At 42.1% G+C, this 22710-nt stretch overlaps 1 protein-coding gene and 1 long non-coding RNA gene across 4 annotated transcripts in view; one reads left to right on the forward strand and one right to left on the reverse strand.

Moving 5' to 3' along the window:
* GABBR2 (gamma-aminobutyric acid type B receptor subunit 2) overlaps window positions 1-22710 on the forward strand; it is an 832666-nt gene that overhangs the window by 786411 nt on the left and 23545 nt on the right. For 2 of the 3 annotated variants that reach the window (XM_037893394.2, XM_043540307.1), the window contains exons 15-17: window positions 3995-4219; window positions 9759-9941; window positions 15970-16099. In XM_037893394.2, the coding sequence (XP_037749322.1) occupies window positions 3995-4219; window positions 9759-9941; window positions 15970-16099 (538 nt within the window). The remainder of the gene's footprint in view (window positions 1-3994; window positions 4220-9758; window positions 9942-15969; window positions 16100-22710) is intronic. The other variant, XM_037893395.2, reaches the window with a different exon arrangement.
* On the reverse strand, window positions 362-18640 carry LOC122464599. Its single transcript, XR_006288789.1, has 3 exons — window positions 18413-18640; window positions 2218-2817; window positions 362-501 (listed from the first exon to the last, which is right to left on the reverse strand). It is a non-coding gene; the product is annotated as an uncharacterized LOC122464599 (long non-coding RNA).

The following is a 22710-nucleotide window of genomic DNA, read 5'->3' on the forward strand; positions in this document are numbered from 1 at the left end:
TAATAGAAAGTTATGAGAGTGCATCACGATCTCCCACTCTTCAGCTGTAAGCACACTCCACTAGGGTGATGGCAGCATTGGTGGGGTGTTTGAGACATGTTCTACTACTAGAAATCTGTACAGCAGCCATGTGGAGTCAAAACACATATTCATTAAACATTATTTGTTATATATGGTCAGATGCACAGTTGGCAGATCTGTGCTTCAGTCCTTGTTTAGTTAGGGCTCCATACCCACCATCTTATTTAAAATGCGTACTATGGACTAAACTATACCAGGAGAGGGACTATGCAGAGGACAGTCAAAGAAGAACTTAATGTTACTTAGCACTAGCTGAGATTCTTTGAGATGGATTCAGCATATTCACATGCCCTGCCCTCCTTCCTCTGTTTTGTGAGGTCCTGTTTTCTACTGGCTCAGCATTAGTAGTGGAAGGAACTGAGGTGGTAACCGCTGCCTCCCTCCCTTTGATAGCCTCGTCCTCAGAATAATGCTCGGTGGCTGAGGGTAGGGGCAGAAAGGGGCGTGCGAGTGTTTGACTAGGCACTGCTAGTGGAAGATTGCACCATTCAGTGACACCAGTCAGCACATATTCAAGAGTATGAATATTCAGAGTCCATTTTGAAGAACTGGATACAGGTAATCAACCTTCATATTAAGGTTTTCTCTGCAACCTTCATTCAGCCCCCTTATGCATATGCATTATAAAACACTTTTTAATTACATGGTCAGAACTGTAACTGTAAGCCTCCACCCTCCACAACCCATCATCATCAAGGACATTGCAGCACAGACTGCTACTACTTGAGCTACCAGATTAGCTGCGTTAACTAGCAACAGGGGAAGGCTGCAGTCCTGGGGGGAATGATCCACTGGTACTCTCTCTCTTCCCTCCCTTCCCCATATGGTGCCCCCAAAGGGAAGGAGGCATACTGATCAACATTTTCAAATTAGTTTCAGGAAACATCCCACCCCTTTAGACCCCAGCCTCCAACACCCCTGCTGCCCTCCCAACACCCCCACTGCTAACCTCACTGCCCTGCCTCCAGCCCCACAACACCTCCATTGCTAACACACCACCACTGCCATCCCCTTGCCCACTCACTAATACTCCCATCCAGTCCATAGGTGCCAGCTTTCCCAGGCACCAGTGGGAGCTCGCGCCCCTCCCCCCCCCCGCCCCTGTCCCTGCTCCATCCTTGACCTTATTGGTCAGCTCCTGCCCTGCCCCTGCCCTGCCCCCATTCCAACCCCTTCCCTAAAGTCCCCGCCCCAACTCCCCCCCTCCCTGCCCCTATTGGACCCCTTCCCCAAATCCCCGCCGTGGCCCCACCTCTTCCCCCAGTGCACCGCATTCCCCCTCCTCCCTCCCAGCGCTTTCCACCGCGAAACAGCTGTTTCATGGCACAAGCGCTGGGAGCTAGGGGGGAAAAAATCGGGCACACAGTATGTTCAGGGGAGGAGGCAGAGCAGAGGCGAGCTGGGGCGGAGGGGGGGTGAGGTGGGGCGGGGAGCTGCTTTTTCCCCATGGGTGCTCCAGCCCCAGAGCACCCATGGAATCAGTGCCTATGATTCAGTCTCCTTGTCCCTTTCCCAGCACATCCGATGCCTGCACCCTGTAGGACACACAACAAAGCAAGCAGCGTTGCAGCCCCACCCCCAGTGGGGGCTATTCCAAGCTCAGCTGTAGGCTACATTCTAGGAGGCAGGGCTGCATTTACACCCAATGAAGTGAAGACAAGACATTTACTCTTGGTCTGGTGCTTGCAGCAGAATAGAACTGTACAGGTCTACCCCTTCCTGACTGCACCAAGTCCCAGAAGAGGAGGGGATATTATACTCCCTTCCTGGTAGCCCTCTTGCTGCACTCAAAGGCCTGAGGAGAAAGGAGCATGAACCCCTCCCCACCACCTCCCGCTGTGTTGAGTCCCAGAGTGAGTGGGGCTGTGTCCCCCTCCCTGAACTCCCTATCTATCTACTCCCTGCAGTGGTCAGGGCCTGGGGGAGAATTGGGCATGACCCCCCCTTCCCTGACATACTGCCACCGCCCCCATACCCGACTCCACTTCACACTGTCAGGGCTCCACACCACCACTGCAGCCCTGTTCTTCAAAGCTTCCACTCCACTGTGCCATTGGCCACCAAGCCCATCCAACTCTGCCCCTCCTGAACTCCCATTGGTTGAACCAAAAGGAGAGCAAATGTCAGCTACATTACCCAGCATGTTGTGCATCTGCCATATGTCAGGGCCATCCCCAGCGGGGTGCAGAGCCTGGGGCAGAAGAGATGGATTCGTCTCTTCCGGGACTGACTGTGCTGAGCAATCACACCAGCCCGTGAGGACCCCCAAGTCATGGGGCCCAGAGCGGCAGGGCCTGGTGCAGAAGTGACGGATTTGTCTTTTCTGGGACCGACTGCGCCAGCTAATCGCACCGGCCTGCATGGCCCCCCAAAGCCTGGAGCTGTCACCCCGATTCGTACTACCCAAGGGACAGCTCTGGCTAGAGTTTCTCCAAACAATGGCTGATGTGCATGTGTGGCTGCCACGGATTCCAGGCAATGTTATTTTTATCCAGGAAATAACATTAAATTGGGAATGAGGAGGTTTTGGTTGCAAACAGGAGTCTCCCTGCTGTATTGGGAGACTTGGTCTGTCTGGGGTGGGCTGGAACATGGGGGCCATGTGCCATGGGGAGTCTGATCCAGTTTCCCCAGTCCCAGAAAGGCTGTCTGGTCCCCAGAGTTCCTCCTCCTCCTGCTGCTGCTGCAATAATGTTCAGTTATTGTTCTGGCAGGTTGCCAAAATTTTCCTGAGGACTGTAAATGAGAGGAGAGAAGTGGTGATTTTCAGAAGTTTATATCTCAGCCAAACCTTAATGGAATTTCAAAGAAAAGGTGCTTCTCTAACCAAGTGGTTCTCAACCAGAGAACACGTACCCCTGGTGGAATGGAGAGATCTTCCAGGGGGTACATCAGCTCATCTAGATAGTTGCCTAGTTTTACAACAGGCTACATAAAACGCACTAGCGAAGTCAGTACAGACTAAAACGTCATACGGACAAAATGAGAAAAGTAAGCAATTTTTCAGTAATAGGTTGCTGTGACACTTTTGTATTTTTATGTCTGAATTTGTACGCAAGTAGTTTTTAAGTGAGGTGAAACTCGGGGTAGACAGGACAAATCAGACCCCTGAAAAGGGTCCAGTAGTCTGGAAAGGTTGAGAACCACTGCTGAAGCCTAAAGGCATGCCCTCTACTGAATTTCAAAGGCCTGTTGTAAACAATGGCGGTGTTAGAGCTTGTCAAAAAAAGTCACAAGAATCTTTTATACTAGGTGTTAGGCCACCTAAATATAATGGTCACAATCAGCGCCTCCTGCAATAAAATAAATCACATTTGTTGTCCTAGCAGCTGATGTGCTGCTTTCTGTGGGTGTTTCTATCTGGACAGGTCTGAATGGTGTCACAGGATGTTTCTCAGCACCGCTGTTTACTAATGGAGGTGATAATCAGTGAATGATTGACTAGGACTCTCAGTCATTGCTGAAAAAAAGCCTAAATGAATTCTGCATCCCATATTTGGGTTTTAATGAAATCCTTGAATGAAAGCAGTAATGATATTTCTTTACTGATGGCTAAAGATGGGCCTAGATTCAAACTACCCTGAACTTTGGGGAAGTTCAGTCCCATCTCTTCTGATTGCTAATATAGTTTTCACATTTATCTCTTGAGAGTTGGATTAGCAGTATGAATCTAATTTTTGTAGTTACTGATAGAAGTTAGTGTATTTTGAATTAGATATCGTGTGCTGTGCAGATTCGTATCTCTGGTTCCTAATGCTGTATTGATCTGTCAACAATCCATAAACTGCTCATAGAGAAATACCATACCCAAATATATAACAGTTTGTAATAAAAACTACTTTTTTGATTCATGTAAACTAGTGGTATTGTGTTATAACGGTGACCTTTTTTCCTTTTCTTTTTGCCATTTCAGTTATTTGGTTGTTTTTTAGCATGGGAGACTCGAAATGTCAGCATTCCTGCTTTGAATGACAGCAAATACATCGGGATGAGCGTATACAACGTGGGGATCATGTGTATTATTGGAGCTGCAGTTTCATTCCTCACTCGGGACCAACCCAATGTTCAATTCTGCATTGTTGCTTTAGTCATTATATTCTGCAGTACCATTACACTCTGCCTTGTTTTTGTACCTAAGGTAAGTGAATTCATTTATGCTAGTACTTACATTGTTACTTGATGTTTGTATGGTAATTCTATATTAATTTCATTTCTCCTACAAGCAAGAGGAATATGTGAGATTTCTAAATCAAGCCAATCTGTTATGCATTAAATTATCTCTGAGCCCTAGTGGGAGAGGGAGTGAACTTCCATGAGATTTTGGAGAGAGATGAATGCATAAAGCAAAATGTACAAGAACTTAAATACATACATTTCTAATGCATACACTTTCACTATCTCACTAAGTCTGTGGGAAATAATGATTCGCATCTGTAATTTGAATAGGTCTCTGGTTCCTTCTTTTAAGGAATGTAAGAGGGGAAGGGTGCTATTCAGAGGCTTAGGAGACCTGGGTTCAATTTTCTGCTGTGCCTCAGACATGCTATGTGACCTAAGGCAAGTTACTCAGTCTCTCTAGATATGTCTACACAGCCCACAGCAGCTTGGGTCAACAGACTCAGCCTCGCGGGGTTTGTGCTGCCATTTTAAACAGATGTGTAGACAGTGCTTTGAAGTTCCAGCTCAGGCTGCAGCTTGGGCTGTGGAGTCCACTGCTCTCCTTAGGCTCCCAGAGCCTGAGCCACACCACCTACACAGCTACTTTTAGTGCAATAGCATGAGCCCTTCAAGCCCAAATCTGTCGACCCAGCCTGGGAGGCTCACTGCCACGAGCTGTGTAGACATACCCTCTATGCCTCAGTTCCTTATCGGTAAAACAGCCATAAAAGAGTGTTGGTCGACATCTCAGGGGCACTGTGAGGATAAATATGTTAAGGACTGTGAGGCACTCAGACACAGCAGGAATGGTTGCCACATAACAGGTTTCAGAGGAGCAGCTGTGTTAGTCTGTATCTGCAAAAAGAACAAATTAAGTAGAGCATAAGCTTTCGGGGGCTACAGCCCACTTCATCAGATGCATAGAGTGGAACATATAGTAAGAAGATATCTGTATGTATATACATAAGTTGGAAGTTGCCATACAAAGTGTGTATATATATATCTTCTTACTATATGTTCCATTCTATGCATCTGATGAAGTGGGCTGTAGCCCCCGAAAGCTTATGCTCTAATACATTTGTTAGTCTTTAAGGTGCCACAAGTACTCCTGTTCTTTTTGCCACATAATAGACTCTCATAGGAACACAGGATTTGTAATATAAAAACAGACTATTGGTCCATCAAGTCTGGGATGCTGCCTATGTTAGTGGCCAATATCTGATGTGTCCAAGGGGGACCCTCCCAAAAAAGCCTAATGCATCTCACCAACTGTGCAATTTGATGATGGAAGGAGAGAGGAATTCTTTCCTGACCCATGTAGATGTGCCCTGAAACACAAGATTTAAGTGCCTTTTATTATCTTTGAGATCTTCTGGTATATTTATTATGCACTGGTGGAATGAATCAGAATGAATTCACAAAGAGCCAGAGTCTTATGTCACTCCACAAATAGTCCCATTCACTTGTGGGGTACTTGTGAAGTGAGGTGCTAGTCAAGGTGAGTCCAACAGAATCTGAGTCAAAGGGAAATTGATTCCTATGGGAGTTTGACTTAGTAAAGACCTCAAGTTTTGGAAATCTACTTGATATTTTGAAGTAAAATAAACAAATGAAATGTGTATCCTGGATGCCTTTCATATTGTTAGTTGGAGACTGGATGCCTCAGAAATTGGGAGCCTTTCTAGGGCACCAGGTCCAATCCAACTAAGGTTAATAATGACCAAATGTCAATGATTCTTTAGTGGCTTATGTAAAGTAAGTTTGTGGCATCTGTTCCTAGCCAGAAGAAAAACCAGTTCTTAGTGAACAGGTGTCCAAACCACAAAACTGCTAACAAATCTGGCAGTGATTGGTATTTTCAGCAGATAAACCAAGTACAAATGGGAGCAGGAACTGAACTACTAATTCTCCTCTAAAAGTGGTCCCAGTAGGTGAGGGTTGAGACACATGGGTGGAATGTCACATTAGCTTACCAGTAGTACTTTATGCATTCTGCAGTTAGAGTAGTTCAGTCTCTAGGGTTGTATAATCTGACTTTTATACTGGATCCTACAGAAGAATTACTTACAACATAGCCATAAAATTAAGAGAGTCTATTCATAAACACAGCCATGAAGCAAGAGATTTAGGAGTGCTGGTGAATGACAAATTGAATATGAATGCATATCTCCCCATAGAATCTTCTTGATTTCTTCAAAGGAAAACAACTTGACAAAATCTGACGAAACCATCCCTATCACACCACTCCGTCACACGCTCCTCCCTCTCCCCTATCACAGACACTGAGACAGCTTCCCTGCTTTCTTCTAACCCCTCCACCTGCCCCTGCCCTCCCATCCTTTCCCATCTCTTAGGCTGACTCACCCCTTCTCCTCAGCTTCTCATTCTCCTCAGGTTCCTTCCACTCATGATGCAAACATGCAGTGATGTCTCAGAGCATAAAAAAAATCTCAACCCCACCCCATCAATCTATTATCTTATTGCCAAGCTCCCAGGGAAAATCCATAAAGCCACCAAATTGTCCTTTTTCACATCCCTCCTCAGAACTCTCTGCCATAATATATACAGAATACTGAAGCCCAATCGTGGCTAGTCAGGGAGAGTGCTGTGATCACTGCTCCTGAAGGGCTAAAAACTGTGCATACCATCTTAGGTTTGTTGTCCTGCTTCCCCTTCCCTCCATCCTGGCCCACTTGTTTGTCTCTGCCCCCTGTTATGTCTTGTCTTTTAGATGCTAAGCTCTTTGGGGGCAAGGACTATTGTTTACAGTGTTTGCACTGTGCCTAACAAAATGGGGCCCAACCTGGTAGTGGCCTTTTTGTGCTACCCTAAAATTAAATAATAATAATAAATAATAAATCTGTCAAATCAGTTCTAGAATATAATTACAGGGTAGTTAATTGTATGACTAGAGAGGCTGTATTGATACTGCATGGGCAAGTTGTGGCACCTGTAGATGGGGGTATCACAACCTTTCTTAACTGAGCATTAATTAAAGGGACATCGATCACGTGACTTTTTTTTAAAATGACTTTTTAAAATTCCAGCTTTATGGCATACCAGGTAAAGATGGTCTCCCTGAAAGTGGCTTTTTAATTTATTTATTTTTGAAAAAATAATTCTTATTTTAAAAAGTTATTATGTTGATATCTGTAAGAGTGATTTCTGGAAGGGAGTAACTGACTGCCCACGAGAAACAGTGACTATACAGATGACTGTCAAATACACAAAGTAAACGACTGAACAAAGAGAAAAACCATTTTCTCTTTACTTTCTTTCAGTTCAACTATCTTAGCTTGGGATATAGGACATAGCAATTGCCATACTAGCCCAGCGGTCCATCTAGTCAAGTAACTTGTTGCCAGCACTAGATGCTTCAGAAGAAAGTGCAAGAAAGCTCATAATGGAATAACTAGATCAGAGGGAAGTTTAGTCCTAACTTTTCTTCACCTACAGGTTGCCTTATACCCCAAAGTACGCAGATTCATATCCAATATATTGTTGCCTACCTAACTTTGGAAGATCTTCTTATCCATATAAAAGACCAATCATTCTTAATAGTATTACATTGTTAGCCCCATTAATATCTCATGGAAATGAGCTTCATAGGTTTAATTGGGTCAAAAGTTGTTCCTATTACAAGTTTTAAATCTGCTGCCTTTAAAGTCCCTTTTTTCTTGCTATGTATACCTTTAACATGTCCCCACTTACTCATCTCCTTTCTAAAATAAGCAGTCCTAATAGTTTTAATCTCTCTTCATATAGAAATCTTCCCATGCCTGTTTATTTTTGTCAGGCATTTCTGAACCCCTCTTCTGCTATATCCTTTCTGAGATAGGGTGACCAGAAATGAGCATAGCATTCTGTATGACAGCATAGCATTGATTGATATAATGGTAATAAAACATTTTCCATGGTATTTTTAATCCAATTTCTTATGCATCCTAATATTTTACACCAGTACAAAGTGAGTACAAAGTTGATGTAAAACTCTATCTTTCTAATTCAGTAGCATCTGACACCCACTTTGGATGGCTGAAAATGACTGTACAGAGCAACAGAGGATTGGTTAAATTTTATGGCTGGAAGGGACCATTGTGATACTTTAGTCTGGCATCTTGTATAACACTGGCCATAGATTTTACCTTCTGATTTTTGCATTTAATCTAACATATGGATGAAGTGGAACACATCTTTGTAGCAAGACATCCAAATCTTGAATTAAAGACTCCCAAGTGATGCAGAATTCACCACATTCCTTGGTCAGCTCTTCTGATAATTACTCTTTCTGTATTATTTCCAATTTGAATTTAGTTCACTTCAAACTGTGATATTTTTTCTGCTTCATGAAAAAGTTACTCAGGCTCTACTTTAACTCCATCTTAATGCAGTTTGTGTGTCTGGGAGTAGAACTATAAAAACTGGATACAATAGTCATTAATAGCTTAACTTAATTACAACCTGCTGTCTTCAAATGTAGCCTATTACCATAGCCTGTCTACATCTCTCATTTATAACCCCATCTTCTGGATGGATCACTTCAGTGCCTAATCAGCCTCTTCCACCTGTATCGGAAGTGGAGTCCCAAAGAGGGGCGTTTTTCCCTCCAGTCCTTTGGCTCATGAAACTGACTTCCCTAACTGCAGGATGAGGGGAGCCAGCTCTGAGGTGGGACAGCACTACCATGTCCTTATATGCTGTCTCTTCAACTAATTCGCTATCTGTGTAGGCCCCACCGGTTCGTCAGCTTTGTCCTTAATAGGCTATACTGTGCTTGAGGGCCGCGAGAGGCTTGAAGTGGGTTTATACATGTGTCACTTGGTAAATAGTCAAAGGTTTGCACTCTCTGAAGTAAACTGGGTAGCCCCCACCCTTGTTAAACTGCTGCTGACCTTCTACCTTCGTATTTAAAGTGGGGGGTTCTCTCTGTCACTGGCTGCTAGGGTTTATCTTTAAGTTTGAGATTAACCTTTTTTAAAAAATGTGGTATATTTAATTTATTTGAATGGCTATTCATTTTTTTAGTCTACTAATGGCTAATTAAGCAGCCTACTCCTCCTCCCCTGCTGCTGAACTCCCACCCTGTCTAAATTCCTTGTGCTCACTCTGTCGGTACCTCTCTCTCTCATTCTGTCTGGGGCTTCTCTCTGCTCACCACATTCCTTGGAACTATAGGGTATAAGAAATTTTCAGACAGAAGTGTGATTTTTAGGTTGAATGTTTCCCTTTGAAGGATGAAAATATTAATGAAAGGAAAGAACTAACAAGGGATGATGCAGTAAAGCTTAAAAATAATATATTTAACTGGAACTTAAAGAAACATTTCCCAATAATTGGAAAAAATGGAACAGTTCATCTTGCAAGGTTATTGCTCAACAAATAGTCTGCATGGTCAGAGAAATTGTACTCCATGTGGAAAGTAAAGTGTACCTTCTATTATTTTTATTTGGGGGCCCAGAAGAAACTGATATAAAAATAAAATCCTCTGCAGAATTTCTCACAGCTTTTAAACCTTTCAGTTAATCACACTGAGGACAAATCCTGATGCGGCCACTCAGAACAGACGTTTCCAATTCACTCAAAATCAAAAGAAAGAAGACTCAAAAACATCAACATCAGTCACCAGTGTCAATCAAGCCAGTACATCTCGGCTAGAAGGACTGCAGTCAGAAAACCACCGCTTGAGAATGAAAATCACAGAGGTATCACTTATTGTATACACTAAACCAGATAAATCTGTCCTGTGGATGAAATACTTTATTTGCATAGCCATAAAGCCATACAAAGCTTAACCTTACTCTTTTTTTCAACTAAAACCTCATAATTTTATCCTGTGTTTTTAAAGAAAGATGGTTAACAAGTGGGGAAAAAATTAAAATCATAAGTATTGTCATACTTATAAACTATGATAGATGAGACTTTATATCACAGATGACACCTGTATCAGCTTTACATGCAACTTCCCTCATTTCTGAGAATTCACAACAGGTACATTAACTCCTATGCTACCTGTAGACAGACTGAACACCTCTAGTCGTGCAGATGTAGTTGTAAGAGTGCAAACCTTATATCATGACCACCATGGGACTCAAAGAGTAGGTATGGTATATTGACATTTTTTATTGTCCCTTGCAGCATCCCAATAATAGTTCCACTTTTACTGAGTTGGTCCAATACCCCAATTTTGAGGTAGCAGAGGCAGGGTGGTCTAGTGGATACTGTGCTGTGGATCAGGACATCTGGATTCTGTTCCCATTTCTGCTGCTTAAATGTTGTATGACCTTGGGCATGTCACTTCACCTCTCTGTGCCTCTGTGTCTGTACAGTGCCTAGCAAAATGTGACTCTGATCTTGGTTGCCACTTCCATACTATAAAATTCCTATTAGCATGGCCTAATACTTGTGTGGTGTTCTAGTCTCTGAATGCAAATATCAAAATTCAACAGGTGTGGGTCTCCCTTCTGACTTGGAGACATGTTAAGGGAAACAGCAGCTTTGTCTTCAGAGAGCTGGCAAGGGGACCTGCTGCCACCTAAGGTCCTTGGTAAGGTTTTTAGGGCAGTGGGTTGCCTGCCCCACCTCCCGATTCAGCAAGAGGGTATAAAAGTCCTTGCTCCCATTGTCACCCTTCTGCAGCTGATCCTGGAGCCCGATTCAACCCAGATGGCACAGTGTGCACTCACTAGGGAAAGCCAAGGTTCTCCTCTATCTGGTTGCCTTAGCAAATCCACATTGTAGGAATTAACCACTGAGCCTCCTGAGTCCCTGACCCACTTTAAAGCAATTAGTCAGTGGTCATAGTTCCAGGCATTCTGCTCCCTGTTATAAAAGGTGTGCAGCGCCAGCTGCCCTCACATCTTCTCTTCCCACCTTCCTACAGAACCATTTTCACCACCATCTCTCAACGCTGTGTCAATGTTTATTTAGAAGAATAAACGGCTTTTACATTTGCTAGTTAAGCTAATTCCACAGCTAGTACTACAAATTATTCACAGAAGTTTAAGGCCAGGAGCAGGGTCAGATTAAAGAATTTTGGGACTGTGCACTATGGTAATTGGAGGGCCCCTCCTTCTTAAAGTGTCCCCACCCACACACAGACACCAGAATTCTCCTTCCACCCAGGTATGCCCCAACAATCCTCCACCAGTCCTTGCTTGTTGTGACAGGCCCTACACACATCCCAGCAGCCCTGATATATACCCCACTCACCACAACTCCAACCCCTCAGCCCCACTGACCACACTTCCCAACATCCCCTATTCCCCCACAGCCCCCACAACTCACCCCATTTCCCCCCAGCACCCCCACTTATCCCCAATATCTCACCCTGCACCCCTCCCCAACTCTCCCCTCACCCCCAGGACCATCCTGGTCACTCACTGACACCTCCCCAGCTCAGTGCTCCACTCCCTGCCCAGCCTAGGGCAGTTCCTCCTAATCCCGGCCACCCAACTCTGCTTTCTCCCATCACTCACCTGCTCCATCCCTTTCATCTTAGAATTCTTGCCATTTTTAATGAAGATTGGCTTGTCTACTGCATGATTAAATTACACCTGGTGGTGGTTTCTGCTTACCACTCTCATGTGACATTGACATCTGTTTTACTCACCCTCGTGTGAAACATTTTCTTAAAAGGGTTATTGCATTTGTACCTACCAATTCATAACCCTCCTAATGCAGTTAGGTCAATGAGAGAGGGAAAGAAATTCTCCTGTTACATTTTTTCCCACAAAGACAAATCTTCATCCCAAATTGTTGCCCAAGATGGTGTCAGAATTCCATCTGAATTATAGCATCAAGCTCCTAGTCTGCCAATCAGAGCCTTCGAGTATATCTAGTGAGGCCAGACTATGTAAATTGGATGTAAAAAGAACTTAGCTATTACCAGAATAGGAACAAATCATGTTGGAAATCATACTAGTTCTTCATAGCATTTGCAGAGGTGTCCAAGAGTAGAAGTTCTTTCTGTTCAGACTTTGTCTATATGGATTAAACTAGATACCAAAACCTGCTAAGAGCAATCAAGAGTTCCAGTGTCAGAAGAACTGAGAGCTCATTCTATTAAAGCCTGTGACTACCTCTACATCTTACCTTCATCATGTTCCGGATCTGAGATTTATAAAGAAGCAATGTAAAGTTAAATGCACACCTTAATTCATTATTACAGTCTCAGTTCTAGAACCAGATCAAATTCTGGGGACAGATTGTCCCTAAAATTGTATAAAGAGAGTGGTACAAGGAGTCCCTTGTAAGTATCAGGAGTAATCACAATCCAGACCCTGCTCTACTCCCTACTCAGGACTGTACCTACTAGCACACTCTAGCCCTCGGGGAGGTCATTCTTTGTTTCTATACATTCCTTTATGGTGCAAGTGCAGCAGGCCAGTGTTCCCTCTTGATCTTCCAGGCATGTTGCTGGGGAGAGGTCTTTGCTTCTCTCTTCCTACAGTCTGAAGGATGCTTTCAAAGAGTTCAGGATGTTTTTCCCCTTGCCTGGAGGCTGGTACCAAGGACAATGCCAACGAAAAACAGCCACTGAATGGCCGCCAGCTGACTGGCAGGTTGGTCAGTGAGTTATGAAGGATCTAAAAAGTTAGAAAATAATTTTCAAATCACAGAAAGCATGGAACTTTCTCAACTCTGTCATTCCGAAATGATGAGCTTGATTTTCTTCAAACCTTCCAAAAATGCCACCTCTGAGCTGAATTACAGAAAAACATCCTCATAAAAGGAGTTTCTCTGAGAAGGTTAAAAGGGAGTGAAGATAGCATTTAAAAGAATGTAGTTTGTCCCAGGATTAGAGAAGCAAGGTGGGTGAGGTAATATCTTTTATTGAACCAACTTCTCTTTGTGAAAGAGACAAGCATTTGAGCATACACAGAGCTCTTCTTCAGATCCTGCGTAAGCTCAAAAGCTTGTCTTTCACCAACAGATGTTGGTCCAATAAGAGATATTATCTCACCCATCTTGTCTCATTTAAAAGAATGAAATGCTTCCTGTAGTCTTGACTTTATGGTCACATCCATGATGCAACAGTTTGGATAAGTTCCTTTTTTAATTGCCAAAACTAAACAAATGAGTTACTTATGTCCGTGCTACTTTGTTATTATTATAAGAAAATGTTTTCATAGGGTGAGTGTGAGAGACATGACTCCAGGAGGCACAGGACACAAAAGCAGCTCAGGGAGAAAAGGGTCACATTTGCACTCTCAGGATTCTGGCTGGTTATGGGCAAGTGTTGCTTCCAGCACAACTTAAAATAGGCCAGGGCTGACCTAAGCTCTGGCATTTCCTGCCTGGGCTGTGTACCCCACAGTGTCCATAACCGGTATAGCAATGTACACTATGGAGATCACTCAGCTTCTTCTAACATGCCTCATTCCACCCCAACACACATCTTGTGCATAGACCCTACACTGGGGAATTCTCTCCGAGCTCCTTGTGGTGCCTTTAGGGTCTCATACGCTGGCTCAGTGGCATACAGGGTCAGGAGCAGCACAGAGAATCCCTCCCATAAATATGAAAGCCAGACGCACCATTATGATCTCCTAGTCTTAACTCCTGTACAACATGATCATATTCTCTTGTTTAAATGCTTTCTCTTTACATATTTTGACATTTCATATATTATTTGATTACTGAATCTGCTAAATGACTGAATATTTGTCCATTGCTGCTGCACTGACTCAGACAAGGTCAAATGTAAAAATAACTGAGAATTCCTACAAAGGGCTGCGTTCAGCTTGCTGTAGAAATCAATGTAGTAGCCACCTATAGTACATCTGTAATGCATGTGCAGTGAATGAAATTAAGAGGTTTCCATACAAGGCATGCCAGTGTCCAAGGGACTCACTCTTACTCAGCAAGACGACAATGTCATGTGAAGTAAAATTTGCTTAACTAAAATGAAAAGTACTAAATGACACAGCAGCTTGTTCTTTTCATGTGTATGTTATCTCTAGCAAATAACCATAATTATTGGCTATTTAGAGTCCTATCTGAACAGCTTTCCACTTTAACTCATTTTGGTACCTTTAGCATGACTTTTGGAGGTACTATAGGCGTGCTATTAAAACTCACTATTTGACACACTGCAGTAATTGCAATGCCAAGCTGTCTGCTATTCTAATTATAGAAAGCTATGCATTTACTGCAGATACTGGAAGCAGTGACTTGAGTTTTTAATGGCTCCCACTAGGGCTGTTGATTAACAGTTAACTCATGTGATGAACTCAAAAAAATTAATCACAATTAAAAAACTTATTTGCAATTAATTGCATTTTCAATCGCACTCTTAAACAATAGAATACCAATTGAAATTTATTAAATATTTTGGATGTTTTTTCTACATTTTCAAATATATTGATTTCAATTACAACACAGAATACAAAGTATACACTGCTAACTTTACATTATTATTTTTGATTACAAATATTTGTATTGTAAAACTGAACAAAACAGTATTTTTCAATTCACCTCATACAAGTACTGTAATGCAACCTCTTTATCATGAAAGTGTAAGTTACAAATGTAGATTTTTTTGTTACATAATTGCACTTAAAAACAAAACAATGCAAAAAACTTTAGAGCCTACAAGTCCTACTTCTCATTCAGCTAATCGCTAAGACAAACAAGTTTGTTTACATTTACAGGGAGATAATGGTGCCCTCTTCTTATTTACAGTGTCATCAGAAAGTGAGAACAGGCGTTCACATAATATATTTCATGTTATAATAATCTCAGATGACTCAGCACATGTTCATTTTAAGAACACTTTCACTGCAGATTTGACAAAACGCAAAGAAGGTACCAATGTGAGATTTCTAAAGATAGCTACAGCAGTCGGCCCAAGATTTAAGAATCTGAAGTGCCTTCTAAAATCTGAGAGGGATGAGGTGTTGAGCATGCTTTCAAAAGCCTTCAAAGAGCAACGCTCCAATGCGGAAACTACAGAACCCAAATCACCAAAAAAGAAAATCAGCCTTCTGCTGGTGAAATCTGACTCAGATGATGAAAATGAACATGCGTCAGTCCACACTGCTTGGGATTGTTATCGAGCAGAATCAGTCATCAGCCTGAACTACCTTTGGAATGGTGGTTGAAGCATGAAGGGACATATGAATCTTTAGCGCATCTGGCGTGTAAATATCTTGCAAAACCAGCTACAATAGTGCTATGCGAACTCCTGTTATCACTTTCAGGTGACATTGCAAACAAGAAGTGGACAGCATTATCTCCAGCAAATGTATACAAGCTTGTTTATCTGAGCGATTGGCTGAACAAGAAATAGGACTGAGTAGACTTGCAGGCTCTAAAGTTTTAGATTGTTTTATTTTTGAATGCAGTTTTTTTGTACATAATTCTACATTTGTAAGTTCAACTTTCATGATAAAGAGATTGCACTACAGTACTTGTATTAGGTGAAATGAAAATGCTATCTTTTTTGGTTTTTACTGTGCAAATATTGGTAATCAAAAATATATATAAAGTGAGCACTGTACACTTATTCTTTGTTGTAATTGAAATCAGTACATTTCAAAATGTAGAAAACATCAAAAAAATTTAAATAAATGGTATTCTATTATTGTTTAACTCTGCGATTAATCGCACAATCAATCATGATTAATTTTTTTAATTGTGCGATTAATCGTGATTGTTTTATTTTTTTAATCACTTGACAGCCCTAGTTCCCACTCATTAGATTTCTTGTACTGTGTTTTTGTTTTACAGCTGGACAAAGATTTAGAAGAGGTTACTATGCAGCTCCAGGACACACCTGAGAAGACAACATACATTAAGCAGAACCACTATCAGGATCTTAATGACATCCTCAGTATACGGAACTTTACAGACAGCAAAGGTAAGAATCAGTGATGCCTGCTAAGGGCTTGGTCCTGCAAGGTGTTAAGCAGTCTGGCCCCAGTGGACTGGCTCCAGAGGGCTCAGCATTTTACAGGATTGAGTGTTAAATTATAAGGTTTCATTTTGCAAATATGCAGAATCAAATACTAAGCTATACTGCGTTCACTGCTTAGTTACCTCACTGTATAAAATGGCCTTCTCCTATTGTGCCCTCTAAGAGCATATCATATACAGAAAAATATCAGAGAAAGACATTTTAAAAGATGTTCAGAATCAAGGATTTTCTATGTTGCAAGCAGGATTAGAGAGTCATAGAGGGATGATTAAAAAGACTTGTTTTATTTTGGATGTTGTGACAAACTGTCAGTATTAAACATGACCTGACCTGAAGAAGAGTTCCATGTAAGCTCAAAAGCTTGTCTCTCTCACCAACAGAAGCTGGTCCAATAAAAGACATTACCTCATCCATGTTGTCAGTATTAAATGTGGGAAACCCAGTTTTCAAACATGATGGTCTTATTAGGGTGTCCAAATTTTGCTTTTGGCCAAAAGCCAAAAAAAAAATGTATTTGCTTATATATTAAGTGCTGATTTGAGCTTCCAAATGTCAGATTGGAGACATTTGTGTTTGAAACCTTTTACCTAGAAATAGGCTGTGCTAAAAAGGAATTTTCATTACTACTATAGCTACCCCGCAGCTGCTTTCACCATGTGTTTTGCATCACTCCCCAAAGAAATACAGGCAAAACAATTACTTCCATTAAAGATGTTCCACTATTGAGAAGGAGCATGATCCGCTTGAGTCATAGTCAGGACACCTTAGTTCTGTTTCTGACTCTGACATTGATCTGCTTTGTGACTAAAATGGGGATAATGATGTGACAAATCAGGAAAATGGCTCATTATTCTTATTAATCTTATGTGTGACCCTGTTTCCTGGTTCGGTTTCGTATTGTTACCTGCCTGAATGCATAATCAAATCAAAGGGGGCTGTAAAAGTAAAATCAAGGAAGGGTAAACACACATACTAGACAGCCTCTAAGGTACCCACTTCAGAGAAGTTAAGAACAAGAGCTGGGCCACCAGCTGGGGGAAGAAACTACTTTGCTAGAACCACCCAGACTAAGGCGTTTATCTCTTCCGAAGGCAAGGGCTGAGATCAAAATATCCTGAGGAGTTAAAAAGATGCCCCTGGCAGAAATGGGGTACGAGTGGGAGTGGTCTGCTCAGCTGGAAGCTGACAGTAACAGAGTCAGCCTGTAGGAAGGCGGACACACAGCGTGACTGGGGAGTTACAGTCTGCAGCAAGTGAACTGTAACTTGGTGCCCAGAGAGCACAGGGACACCAAGTCAAGTCCACAAAGGGGATAGGAGAATGCCAGGCATAAGTAAAATAATATAGGTCTCTTCATACTCTTATGTACCAATTGGACAAAATAAATCACTTTCTTTTGGAGAATCTGCTTCTGTGTTATTGCATGTTATTACTGGTCACAGGAGGAGGGCCCCAAGCTCTGTTGGGCTGGTAGGCAACACAGCTGGCACCCATGGAGGTGTGTGGTTGGGTTACAGGATCCCATCCCAACGAGAAGTAGAGGCACAGTCCTCCGACTCAAGAGGGGTGCACTCAGAAGCCTGTAAAAGGGTCTCAAAAGGGGCAGCCTGACTAGGGAGTATGACAATAATGATACATATTATCCATTGTAAATCTAGAAATGAAAATCTCTATGCAAGAGTTAAGTATTATATATGTCAAGCTGTCCTCCAGTGGCTCAAAAGCATAAGTACCAATTTCAGAGCAGGCTGTCACGAAACAGCATATAGCCCAAACTGGCTGAGAGTTCTATACGTACATTTCACTAACCGAGTATAAACTCCTCAGGCACTAAAACAGGAGTCAGACGTTGCCTGTGGGTATTCCAATCTATTCTGCCACCTAAGCAAGCTTACCTTTGTGATAGATGGTCCCGGACACCAAAAATCACAGTGATATTCAGGTTACTCCCAATCCCAAAGGGCAGATCACTTACCCCAGGTCAATTGCATTCTAGTTCTTATACCAAAGATCTTGTAGCCAATCCTATAATAAACAAACAATCTAAAGATTTAACTAAGAAAAAAAATAAGTTATTTACAAGGTTAAAGCAGACAAATATACACTGTGACAAAATGGCCAATGTTAGTATGGTGGGTCCTGCACTTTTCTTGGCCAGTGGCCTGGGAAGGTGGTAAAGGAGGGAAGCAGGAGAGCAGTCTGGATTTGCTCCTCACTCTGAGCCCCCAGCCCCTCTCAACTCCTGCAGGTTCTTACCCTCTTCCCCCTTGGGTGGGGTACCGTCAGTCCTTAGACACTGGGGTAGAGTCTCCCTTACGGCAGTTCTCTGATCTTTCAAGTCTCACAGCATGCCTCCAAGCTCTAGTCCTCTCTCCTTCCTCCTTTTTTCTGTCTGCCTGAAGCAGGGGCTTTTATTAGGTTCCTGACAGGGCCTTAATTGACTGCAGGTGCTCCAATTAACCTGTAGCAACCCTCCCTAGTCTACAGGGAACCACACCTTAATTAGCCTAGGGTTTATATATTTCCCCTCTACCACTGCTCCATGGCCCTCCTGTATCACAGCACTCATGAATGAGTTACAGTTTTAGGTTCCAAAGGTGATAGAAGCTGCTGTAATATTCAGGTTCTATATCTCCTTTAGGGCTAACCCAGGCTAGGCAGCTGGGGATCCCTTGCTTATGCTTAGAAATCTTTCTGTCCCAAAATCCAAGCAGCAAAGAGATACAGTTTCTTCTTGTGAGGGATTTTTCAGAGTTCAGGGTGATGGGATGAGTTCATGCAATGTCTCCTCTTCCTGAGGGGAAGAAGGGGAGGAATGCAATTAACTAAGTCTTTGTTCTTTGATGTTTCACAATGGCTCATTTGGTTTCAATGGACCGTCTTGATGGGCAGGAACTAACACCTTCTGTAGGAAACCAGCATTTTACATTAATTAATGCTTCTTTCCTGTTTGGTGACTTCCACAAATGCAGAGGATTACAAGGCAAACATTTAATACCACTTTATATCATGGAGTACAGATGTTGTAAGTGAGATTAATACATGCAGTATCCTACAAGCATTTCATAAAGTCTAAAAACTAAACACATTCTTATAACTCTAATATCTATTTTAACAATATTTACACACAGGTGAGCCCGACTGGTTTCAGCTATTTATTTGTTAGTGTTCAGTTGAGGCCTACATGCCTTGGCATAAGCTGGCAACTAGTCTGCCAGAGTCACAATATATATTATTATTGGAAAAACTACTTGCTGTTCATTGGGATGTCACAGTGAGACATCACAGAATTGCTCAATAGAGTCCCAGGTCAGAAGGGACCATGATGATCATCTGGTCTGATCTCCTATATAACACATACTGCAGAACTTCCCCAAAATAATTCTTAGAGCGTATCTTCCAAAAAACATCCAGTCTTGATATATAAATTGTCAGTGATGCAGAATCCACCACAGTTTAAGTTGTTCCAGTGGTTAATTGCTCTCACCTATGGCTGTCAATTAATCACAGTTAACTCGGTGATTAACTCAAAACAAATTAATTGTGATTTAAAAAAAGTAATTGTGATTAATGGCAGTTTTGATTGCACCGTTAGTACTAATTATTGTTACCTTTTCTTGAATATTCCATTCTTTCGCAACATCTAAGAAATGCTCTACACATTTTTCAGCATAATATCTCTCTTCAGTAGGCATTACTGCTAAAGCAAATGACTGCAGTGTCCATGCAGCATCAATCAGATGTGCTGTGACTCCAAGATAGTTGTGATTGCTCAAAGATGTCCAAGGATCACCAGTCAAAGCAAGCACTGCATTTTTCAGGAGCTCCGACTTTGTAGTCTTCTCATTGTGATATAGGTCATGTATTCATGACGCAATGGTTCCTTGGGTGGTGTGACTGATTGGAAAATGCAATTTGAATAACCTCTCTTGGTTCTCTGTCATTTACAATGTTGAGTAGTCTGCAGTCCATAGCTATTCACTTTGCAATAACATTAGTTAAGCTGTTGTACTTTCTTTGATCCATCGGCTTGTAGTGATCCTGAAACTCTGTAAGGTTACTCTGTCACGGCTGGCGGGATTCATTTGCTGTCGGTGGGTTATCTGTAGCACAAGAACTGGAGGCGAAAGCATGTTTAGCGTGTAGGTGGTACTGCAGACTTGAAGTACTTTGATGGTATTGGAACTTAGCCTTGCAAAAGCTACAGGTAACTGTCTTTTTATGCAGTGCGATCAAAACTATGATTAATCGCGACTAATTTTTTTAATCTCTTGATAGTCCTACTTATCAAGCTCAGTCTTGAAACAAGTTAGTTTATTTTCCCACACTGCTCCCCTTGGAAGGCTGCGCCAGAACTTAAACTTTCATCTAACTTCAAGCCTAAATTTGTTGATGGTCAGTTTATATCCATTTGTTCTTGTACTACCCCTGGCCCTTAACTTAAATAGCACCTCTCTCTCCTTGATGCTTATCCCTCTGATGTATTTATTGAGAGCGATCATACCTCCCCTTACCCTTTGTTTTGTTAGGCTAAAACAAGCAAAGATCCTTAAGTCTTCTCTTGTAAGGTAGTTTCTCCGTTCCTCTGATCCTCCTAGTAGCCCTTCTCTGAACCTGTTGCAGTTTGAAATCACCTTTGTTAAACACAGGAGATCAGAATTGCATCCAATATTCCAGATGAGGTCTCACCAGTACTTTATAATAGTACAAGTGGTAATAACACTTCCCTATCTCTGCAGAAAATACCTTGCCTGATGCATCCTAGGATTGAATTCACCTTTTTCACAGCTGCATCACGTTGGCAGCTCATAGTCATCAATCAATACACCCAGGTCTTATTCCTTCTCTGTCACTTCCAACTGATAAGTCCTCATGGCCTTTCGCTTTGCACTAGGGCTGTCAATTAAGGATTAATTCACAGCACAAGTAATGTGTTAATTCGCGGGGGCTGAAGGCCAGAACCCCACACCCCAAGGGGGGCTAAAGGTAGGGGATCATAATTTTTTCTAGTGGGGGGTCACAATTTTTTTTAAGTCTAAATGGGGTCGCCAGCACAAAAAGTTTGAGATACACCACTCTAAAGTTTTACATTTTTTTATTTTTGAGTGCAGTTATGTAAAAAAAAAAAATCTACATTTGTAAATTGCACTTTCACGATAAAGAGACTATACCATGGTACTTGCAAAAAGAAAAGGAGGACTTGTGGCACCTTAGAGACTAACAAATTTATTTGAGCATAAGCTTTCGTGAGCGACAGCTCACTTCATCGGATGCATGGTACTTGTGTGAGGTAAATTTCTTTTTTTTTTTAAATCTTTTTTCCATTGCAAATATTTGTAATAAAAAATAATATAAAGTGAGCACTATATATAAATAATATAAAGTGAGTATTCTGTGTTGTAATTGTAATCAATATATTTAAAATCTAGAAAACATCCAAAAATTTAAATAAATGGTATTCTATTATTAACAGCGTGATTAAAACTGTGATTAATCATGATTATTTTTTTTAATCTCGCGATTAATGGCAAATTTTTTAAATTGCTTGACAACCCTACTCTCACCATTGAAAATGTATGCCTTATTTCCGGTATGAATTTGTCTAGCTTCAATTTCCAGCCATTGGATCATGTTATACCTTTCTCTGCTAGATTGAAGAGACCATTATTAAATATTTCATAGAATCATAGAATATCAGGGTTGGAAGGGACCTCAGGAGGTCATCTAGTCCAACCCCCTACTCAAAGCAGGACCAGTCCCCAATTAAATCATCCCAGCCAGGGCTTTGTCAAGCCTGACCTTAAAAACTTCTAAGGAAGGAGATTCTACCACCTCCCTAGGTAACGCATTCCAGTGTTTCACCACCCTCCTAGTGAAAAAGTTTTTCCTAATATCCAACCTAAACCTCCCCCACTGCAACTTGAGACCATTACTCCTTGTCCTGTCCTCTTCTCCAGTGAGAATAGTCTAGAACCATCCTCTTTGGAACCACCTCTCAGGTAGTTGAAAGCAGCTATCAAATCCCCCCTCATTCTTCTCTTCTGCAGACTAAACAATCCCAGTTCCCTCAGCCTCTCCTCATAAGTCATGTGTTCCAGACCCCTAATCATTTTTGTTGCCCTTCGCTGGACTCTCTCCAATTTATCCACATCCTTCTTGTAGTGTGGGGCCCAAAACTGGACACAGTACGCCAGATGAGGCTTCACCAATGTCGAATAGAGGGGAACGATCACGTCCCTCGATCTGCTGGCTATGCCCCTACTTATACATCCCAAAATGCCATTGGCCTTCTTGGCAACAAGGGCACACTGTTGACTCATATCCAGCTTCTCATCCACTGTCACCCCTAGGTCCTTTTCCGCAGAACTGCTGCCTAGCCATTTGGTCCCTAGTCTGTAGCAGTGCATTGGGTTCTTCTGTCCTAAGTGCAGTACCCTGCACTTATCCTTGTTGAACCTCATCAGATTTCTTTTGGCCCAATCCTCCAATTTGTCTAGGTCCCTCTGTATCCTATCCCTGCCCTCCAGCGTATCTACCACTCCTCCTAGTTTAGT

Source organism: Chelonia mydas, chromosome 2, assembly GCF_015237465.2.
Source record: "Chelonia mydas isolate rCheMyd1 chromosome 2, rCheMyd1.pri.v2, whole genome shotgun sequence".
Classification (NCBI taxonomy): domain Eukaryota; kingdom Metazoa; phylum Chordata; order Testudines; family Cheloniidae; genus Chelonia; species Chelonia mydas.